A 9,539-nucleotide genomic window follows, 5' to 3' on the forward strand; every position below is an offset into this window, starting at 1 on the left:
GGGGAAGCAAGATAGATAGATAGATAGATAGAGGTGGCACATGACTTTCATCGACCAATCAGAAGGAGAGAAGGGGGAGTAAAGGGCGGATTAGATATTCAGCGCTGGCCTTGAGATTCAAGGGCCTTTATGTTTGTTCCCTGAGTGAACCCACGTGTACCCAAAGACTAAAACTTGTATTATAAAGAAAAACTATTTTTTTCTGATTTGGTCGGAAGTCTTGAAATCTGGTAGGTACATACTTTGTGCAGGTATCTAACAATACCCGTTTGATTTTTTTTTAGATCACATGAAGAATCATACTTTTATTAATAATTAAAGTCAGGATTTCTGAAAAATGAGGAAAAACACAAACATTATGATTATTAAATGACTTACAGTACCAGTCAAAAGTTTGGACACACCTTCTCCTTCAACTACTTTGAAGAATCTAAAATATAAAACATATTCTGGTTTGTTGAGCATTTGTTTGTTTACCACATAATTCCATATGTGTTCCTTCATAGTTTGGATGTCTTCAATATTAATCTACAATGTAGAAACAAATAAAAATAAAAATAAAGAAAAACCATTGAATAAGAAGGTGTGTCCAAACTTTTGACTGGTACTGTACATATGATTTTTTTTTTTTTTACACTGCATATGTGTGCATATCTTGTCATTCAACTTGATACGAGTTCATAGACAAGCAAATACGTGATGCTGCTCATTTAAGTTTCTGAGAGCCATTTCCTTATAATACTTTTTTAGTTTTTGGGCACATGGAACTGGCGTATTTTAATAGAATATGAAATAAAGTATGGAGGAGAAAAAACTCACTTTTCCGCCAAACATTTTGACTTAGTTTGACATTTTATTCTGATTTGTGCGTAGGCAAGCCAAGACTCTAAGTTTCAGTTTCCGGCACAGATGGGTTAAAGTGAAGTTCTGGCATTGGTTGATGGTGGAAACATTTTGTGTCGCCAGGGTTTGAATGCTCGTTAATGTGTCTGTATTTCTGGGTTGTTGTTGGTGGGTTTTTTTTTGTGTGTGGGTCACCTTGGTTAACAGCAGCACTCTCTTCTGTAGGCGGCGGACCAGAGCGTCCTGCGCCTCCCTCCTCTTCTGCTCCTCCAGAGTCTTGCTGCGCTGCTGGGACAGCTCTGCTCGGAGCTCCGACTGCGAACGCTCGGCGCTCCTCACGCTGACCCACCAGGGGGAGAAATGAATCGGTGAAAGTGTGAGTGCGGGGTTAATAACAGGTGGCGGGGAACGAGGGAGTTTAGTGCTGAATGTTCAGAGGATCCGAGAGAATAAACTCGTAGTCAATAAAGAACAAGATACAACTTAGCAGACTGACACCAAATAATTCCCAGACAACTGTCCAGATAGTATTTGCAGCAGCGACTTGCTCCAGGTCTGACCAATAAGACTCCCTTCATCCCCCTCTTTACACCCGGCGCTCGCCCATTCTGCTGTTTCTAATATTTCATAATGAGCCCAATACGCCGAGCAGAGGAGAGACGCTTGTTAGCTAATGAAAGCTTTCTTAGCTGGACTGAGCTGCAGCAGGAAAATACCGGAGCATGTGCACAGCCCTCCCTATAGACATCACCTCTGCCTAAACAGGACAAGTTTAATTAGTGAATTCCCTCTATCTCACTCACAATCCCTTCACACACACTCACACACCAGTGGCTACTGTCAGGAGTGCTATCAGAATCAGGACCAGTTTAATTAACTTTGTGACAATTAAAGGACTTCTCAGAGATACGCTCTAATAGATACATGCGGGTGGAGGGAGACAGAATGAGAGGAGGGAAAAAGTCTGAAGGCAGAGAGGGAAGGGATTTTGTGTGTGTGTGTGTGTGTGTGTGTGTGTGTGTGTGTGTGTGTGTGTGTGTGTGTGTGTGTGTGTGTGTGTGTGTGTGAGAAGAAGTGTGTGTTACCGGCTGTTGAGTGTGTAGTTCTGCTCTTTCAGAGAAATCTCTATCTGCTGAATCTGAATCACCTCCCTGGACAGATCTTCTGGTTTCCTACAGACGGACACACACACAGAGAGAACAGTTAGCATACACATGTGTACACGCAGACGCACACAATGAAAAATCAATACGACAAGAGGGCGCAGCAAAGGACGGAGAATGGATGGAAACAGCGGCGTTTTCATAATCTTTTGTTATTCGGGGGGCCAGTGGGGACACAAAACGAGACGAGCAGCAGAGGGAGAGATGAGGGGAGGATAGTGGGCTAAATACTGGTCACAGCTTCTGCAAAACAAACTCACTCCGTGGGAGAGATTGACAGATTACAAAAAAACAAACACACACACACACACAGACACACACTTGCATACAATGGAGAGGCAACAAAGCAGAAGGTCACGTACTCCGACAGCACCACACGACCTCCAAACTCTGAAAAATCCCGGTGTGGATTGTGCTGTGGATCCGTCCAAAAAAAAAAAAAAAAAAAAAAAAAAAAAAAAAAAAAGCAGATGCCATTATCTCTTTATCTCTTGTGAAATGGGCATACATAAGGGGAGCTTAGCTCAAAAAGAGCACTGTAGCCGCCGGCTCGCAGTTTAAATTGACACACCTGAATAAAAAGTGATGCTGCTTGCTCTGAAGTCCAACTCTTCATGGGATTGGCTCATGAATGCAAAAAGACCTTTCAACCTGCAGGAGGTCAGAGTTGCATTGCTTTCTCTTCCAGCATGTCATCAAACTATTCGTTTCACTAGGGACTGTCAGTAACCTAAGACCTGGTATATCCATCCATCCATCCATCCATCCATCTATATTAATATGGAAGGAAAGGGCTGAGCAGTCGAGGTTAACACCAAGGCTGAAAAGTGTGCCATGTGAAAGCTGATTGGCGTGGATCTATCACCACTTCCAACTCTGCCGGGTGGGAAAGTTAGGTAGGAAAATAATTTCATGACTATAACACGAGTCCATGAATCATAAAATGGAATAAATATGGTACGCAAAGTAGGTAATTCCCCGTAGACCTGAGCAGAGAGCGATTAATGGGTCACCAGCCAGGCGTCTCTGTTAGTGCTGCAACATACCAGGTTGGTTTCATATTATTGGGTGAGATGGGGAGAACTACTGCGAGGTCACTGCGAGAACATGGACTAGTCGGGTTAGTGCAGGTCAACCGTGAGTCTAGTTTTTAGCACTTACTTAAAGTGGGAAGTGACTCCAGAGTTTTGTCAAAAGTGTTGTGGGTTCAGTTTGAGAAGAGGTTTGTGTGAAAACACTTCTTACAAAAGAGAAGAAAATTACTTTTTACCTTCCAAACTTAAAATTCATGTTACATACTATCTTTACGTCTTTAAAAAAAATCAATGCAGATGAAGCTTTGTTGGGGAAAAGGCAGCATCACTACAATTTTTGAACAGCAATTTAAGCAACATTTTCACCAAATGCTTCTCAAATCACACAATTAAACTGTGCTGACACCAGGCCTGTGCACACTAGGGCTGCTGCTAATTATTATCATTATCTTCTATTTATCATCTTCAAATTGCTTGTCGTCGTTCCCCCCCCCCCCACCCACCCAACACTCTAAAACCCAAAGATATTCAGTTTATAATGACAGCAAAAAAAGATGTTAATCCTCATGTTTTAGATGTCATTGATTGGCATCTTTGCTTGATAAATAAAAAATGGCTGCAAATTAACATTATTCTAGCTTTACCGTTTTAGGGAAAACAATATGTTGGGCTCAGAGAGAAACTTCAGCTAAGTGCATTTTCAGATTATTTAGTAGCATGGCAGATTGTGCTAAACTCTAACACAAGGCATGTTTTTGCGAAATGCATGACAGAACTTTTTCACTTTGGGAGAACTTTGGGAGCAGGTGAGGAGTTACAAAAAGAAGTCAGAATCCATTATTGTTGGAAAGAAGATCAAGACGGACACATATACTGTTGTACAAAAACACTCAAATAACCACCTCAATCTTTACTACTTTTTTCTTGAGACACAAACGCACCAAAACAGTCAAAATTATCTCTCTAGACAGCGAAAATACGTATCTGACAAAAGAAATCCATTTTCAGAAAACCTTCTCCAATATTTTCATGGTCTGTCCCTTCAATTTCGCTCCAGTTAACAGCCTAATTTTAAGAAAAAATATTTTCAATCCTTTTTTTTTTTTCGCCACTCTTACATTCAATTGTCAACCACATGGGTGCACACATAGGCAAGCACAATGTTATCAGACTGTGTGACAGAAGGAAAGGAAATAAACACCAGCAAACCGGCCAACTGCTGGCAAACCCAAGCTGCGGCTATGACGCTCGTCTTCTCCACCAGGCAGTCAACGCTGATTGTTGTTGGGGGGGGGGGGGGTTAACTTCTGTCCAAAAAGTTGTTGTTTTTTGTGTGTCAAAACAGCACAAATGGCCAAATCCCTTATTGCAGGAGACAAACTCCCCATTCACAGCACCGACGTGTTTACTCCTCATTAACAACTGCTCCACAACATATTCTTTTCACACCACTAATGACCAGCCTCAATTGTCTTCTGGTGACACAGAGAGAGAGAGTTATAATATGTAAACTAAAGCAAAACAAAAAGTACAATGCATCAGTAGCTTTCAGTTATCAGAAATGACTAACAGGCCCAGAAAAAAAAATTAACAAATCAATAATACAAATACACGCTAGTGTGCCAAAATACGGCCACCCTAATGCCATATTAAAATACGGCCACCCTAATGCCATATTTCATATTTACTGAGAGAGAAAAAAGAAGGCAGCCTAAACAAGAGCTCTAGGATGAGGCTTTGTTTTGATGTCAGCATTAATTCAGACGCTGCTACATTACTGGTGATGCCACTGTGATGTCATCGTGTCACCGCAGTGTCATCAATTTTCTTTTCTATTGAAACTTGCTGATCGTTTTTCACTCCAAAAAGCAGCATAAAAAACATAAATCCAGATTCAATTTCACTTATGCCACCATTCTTTAACTTCCTCATACAACGCATAAAACCAACGCACCTGAATAGAGTTAGCAATTATGATAATAATGTCTGCTAAACGGCCACTAAGGTAATCCCCATATGTCACTAATGCACATATCAGAGTCAATACTCGCATTGCGCACAGTGTTGTACTGGGTGAAATGAAGGTGAACAGATTGCTGAATGAAACACTCTCGCTTTCCGTTTCGCCTCGACATCCCGGGAAAACAACATCCTGACAATTAAGTTGGCCATTTAGTAAACAGTAAAAACAGCTTGAAGGAGTTTCTAACTGTTGATTTGCAAGCTGCATTAACCTTTGCTTTTGATCAGTGTGAGCCTCGCACATATGGCTGCCCTTTAGAAGCCGTATATGCAAAGCCGTTTTTTTTGTTGGGGTTTTTTTTTTCTTCAGCAAAAGCACTCAAGCAGCCAATGACACGGCAGTCTGAACACCTGAATTTTCAGGAGGGTCTCAAATTTTCAACTCAATTTACCCAGGGTGACAGCCCGGTCTGACATAGGATTTCCAGAAAAATGATGGACAGCCCAGCCAAATGACTGCATATATTAAACTGAGATTGGCATTACATTCCTGTGATCCTTTCAGGTCTCTTAATAAGTGTAAATTTAACAAATGCCATCGGGTCCCATGACACGTTACGCAAGACCAAAATTAAACCTTACATGAGGAAATACTTCATTTCATTTCATAATTTTTTACAATACGTCTACTTTTTTCTTCCTGCAGCTGAAGAAGGTGTGATACACATTTTATACACACACACAGTATATAAAACCGACCGGATATGCTGTGTGGAATTGGTTCCATTTAACATTCTGTTTACATCGCAGCCAGAGTTAATCATCATGGAAATGGTGAGTGTGCACGTGTGCATGCATGCATGCATGCGATTGACAAGGCTGCAGTGTTTATAATCTGTCAGATCTGCTCCGCTGCTCACAGGGAAAAATGCAATCATTCTCTCATTACTAGTTTTGACTGGATGCATTGAGAAACACACACACGTACACGTACACACACACACAAGCAGGTATAAAACAAACACACATGCACACCTACACAGGCTGGTGGAGTCAATCCACAGTGATGAGGCACATTTATTTGGAGTGACCACAGCTCCACCTAGTGGTACTCAATAAGATTACATAAAAGAATATACTGATAAAGATCTTTAAAACAAACAATTATCTACCTCTGTTTTTCTCTCACATAATCACACACACACACACACACACACACACACACACACACACACACACACACACACACACACACACACACACACACACACACACACACACACACACACACACACACACACACACACACACACACACACACACACTTATGTCTGACCTTATGTTGAGTCCAGTAGATTGCCCGATGTTTTCCCAGGCTTTGAGTTTCTCCGCCATCCTCTAAGGATTTAAGAACATTAGGTCACATGTGTGTCCATGTATTGGATGTACATTTTTTTTTTATTATTATTATGGCAGCGGTTAATTGCAAGAAAAATAAAAGAAATACCACAGTTGAACAAAATAACAGAGAATTTTGAAAAACTGAAAGTTTGATATGTATTTAAAACACAACTAAAAAGAAAATGTTTTAGTGCAGCCTTAAATAGTGTAATCAGATAATATATATATATATATATATATAAAAAAAAAAAAACTAGACTCCCCATGTACTGGTCAGCTCTAATGTAGTTCACTTTTAATGGAATGTGATAATGATATGCTACAGAGTGAAATGCCCAACACTACAAAACTTCACAATCTCACAACTACACGTGGTCTTGATTTTACCTCCTTCTCCAGTTCCATGTTCACCAGCTCCTCTTTGGTTTTCTCCATCCTCTCCAGCTTCCTCCTCAGCCCCTCCACCTCCTCTTTCAACAGGCTGCAATTCTCCCTGTTCTCCCTGGACAGAGGCGGGTGAAAAGAGCAAAAACAAAACTCAAAATTAGCTTCAAGGCTCTGGACTCGTGGTCTGAGGTAGAAATGGTACATCTTTCTGATCCCTTAACGGCTACATTCACACCAATTTGTGGATACACATTATTTTTGACCCTAGATGAATATGTCTGAGAAGTCATTTTTTAGTAAAGAAAGAATCAGAGGGTAGAATTAGTTGAACAATATATTAGAAATGAACAGAACAGAAACTACATCTCTGATTGTTTGTGTGTTAGGGGTGCTGAACATAACAAAACAAAAGTTACATAACAGAACCTAAACTGGAACTCTGTCAGCCCAGGTTCTTTATCATAAATAAATAAATATATATATATGGTTATAAATAAATATATATATATATATGGATATAAAAAACAATATCAGTATTACTATAACAGTTTTATTATCTGTTTTTGCAGCAGCTCATCTGCAACACCGTCAATGATTTTCTCACTGTGTCATTTCATTTAAAAGCCTCCAGGTGCTGTTGAGAGAGTGAGTCCTGAGCCTGTTTCTTTTGTGCGCATGCGTAGAACTGGGTATTTTCTACCAACTACAGCTGAGAACATGTAAGAAAGAGGTGTTTACATAAGGTGGAGATCTTTTCTTACTTTGAGTCTGCACAATTAGAAGACACAATCAAAAACAAAACAGTGCGATTTAGAACTGGGTAACATATTATTCCCGATGGCCTCTCTGAGCACACAATCAAAAACAAAACTTTTAGAACTGGGTAACATATTAACACCATTGCATTAATCTGCTTATTCTAAAAACAACAGCTTACATGTCATTTCCCTTTAAAAATAAAACGTTTCTTTATGTATTTTACACCACTATATGAGATGAAAATTACAACCTTAAGTACTGCAGGGGGACAACCAACAGATGATAACAGTGATGACGGATGTTAGCAGAGAAGATACTTTCCGAACAAGATATTTCTTTACCAGTTTACCAGAAAATTTGCTTATTTGAAAAAATCTTGAGAAGTGAAATTGAGTTCCATGCTGAGTTTAAAGCATAAACTTCATCATGAGGATGAAAATGCTCTGAATGCTGTGTTTCTGCACTTACTCTTGATGAAATTAACATTTCTCGTGTGAGACGACTTTTTTCCCCCACATTCCCTCCTCAAAAGTCACCCATCACCTGATCCCTCCTAGTGTGGCATGATGACTCACGCTGAAATGTCAAGAGGTTCTAAGCAGACTTTTTGCACTAGGCTGCAATATGAAAAATGAAAGCCTGTCTATTAAAAGGCATTAAAACATAAAAAAGAAAATTGTATTCGACCTGAGAAAGGCATTATCTTCTCTGAGGCGCTTCAAATCCCTTTCCAGGTCCGGAACCTTGGCCACCTCTGACTTCACGTTCTTCACAATGGCAAAGTCTTGTTCCTGGAGAGTGAGACGCCTCTCCAACTCCTGCCAAAAACATGGAGAGAGAAATCAGCTAAAAGAAACACAAACAGCACATGTGCACTCTGTCCACTGCAAAAGCATTCACTGCTCTTTGTTTCACATACGGGCTCCTTTGAATGACGTTATTCAAATATTATTACATTACATTACATTACAGTCATTTAGCAGAGGCTTTTATCCAAAGCGACTTACAATCAGTAGTATATTACATATCATTCACCCATTCACACACTGATGACAGGCTACCATGCAAGGTGCCACCATCAGACTCTAACTAACATTCATGCAACATCCAGTCCACACCGATGGCAAGCCTTCGGGAGCAACTTGGGGTTAAGTGTCTTGCCCAAGGACACATCGACTGCCGAAGCCGGGTATCGAACCACCGACCCTCTGATTGGAGAACTACCTTGCTCTCCACTACGCCACAGCCGTGTCAAATTTAAGGTTCACACGAAATTACATGTCAACAGAGGCAGCAAAGATAAAAGTGCTTTCTATGGTTGTCTCTCATATCACTTACTGTTTAACAACCTGGTCACAGGCTAGCACCACTACTCTAAAACCACTACAGTCATTGTATAAAAGAACACTAGAAATCCTTGACAAAAAAACCCTGTTATTTATCATCATTGCCCAATATTGCAAAAATATAACTTGTTCAGTTGGGAAAACATGATTAAATATGTGAATGTCAGTCTCATGTACAAGATCATATGTGGCTGGACCTCTCCTCCATTCACACAGTTTGTAACCCACCAGATGAACTGCATATCGGCTCACAAGAGGTGCAGTAAGAGGAGATTGCATTATCCCACTCAGGAAAAGTGCTTTTAGTCAGTGTGCATTCTCTGTAAAAGCTGCACTAGAATGGAACTCCATCCCAGTGACCATTAGACAACGGGACACATACAGTTCATTTAAAGCTCATTTGAAGAAATGGTTAATTAGCACCCAGCACTGTCATCACTAACGGAGCCTTACTTCCTCAATATGTGTGTGCTGAATTTCCGAGTCTGTCTGCTGTCACCTGTCTGTCTGTCTTGATATTGCCCGTCGCCACTCATCAACCTGCAAGCATGTCTTTTATTGTTGTTTAGCCCTCTGCATGCTTTCTTATGTATTCTGCTTCTGACATATATGTTTTTAAGTGTCTAACAATGCAAGATAATATG

General features: G+C 40.3%; 1 protein-coding gene across 2 annotated transcripts in view; it reads right to left on the reverse strand.

The window, feature by feature from the left end:
* Positions 1-9,539, reverse strand: part of mad1l1 (mitotic arrest deficient 1 like 1) — a 60,181-nt gene that overhangs the window by 46,970 nt on the left and 3,672 nt on the right. For both annotated transcript variants that reach the window (XM_054604366.1, XM_054604367.1), the window contains exons 7-11: positions 8,237-8,367; positions 6,791-6,905; positions 6,339-6,400; positions 1,929-2,015; positions 1,039-1,183 (exon numbers count right to left, since the gene is read on the reverse strand). In XM_054604366.1, the coding sequence (XP_054460341.1) occupies positions 1,039-1,183; positions 1,929-2,015; positions 6,339-6,400; positions 6,791-6,905; positions 8,237-8,367 (540 nt within the window). The remainder of the gene's footprint in view (positions 1-1,038; positions 1,184-1,928; positions 2,016-6,338; positions 6,401-6,790; positions 6,906-8,236; positions 8,368-9,539) is intronic.

This window comes from Anoplopoma fimbria, chromosome 9, assembly GCF_027596085.1.
Source record: "Anoplopoma fimbria isolate UVic2021 breed Golden Eagle Sablefish chromosome 9, Afim_UVic_2022, whole genome shotgun sequence".
NCBI lineage: Eukaryota > Metazoa > Chordata > Actinopteri > Perciformes > Anoplopomatidae > Anoplopoma > Anoplopoma fimbria.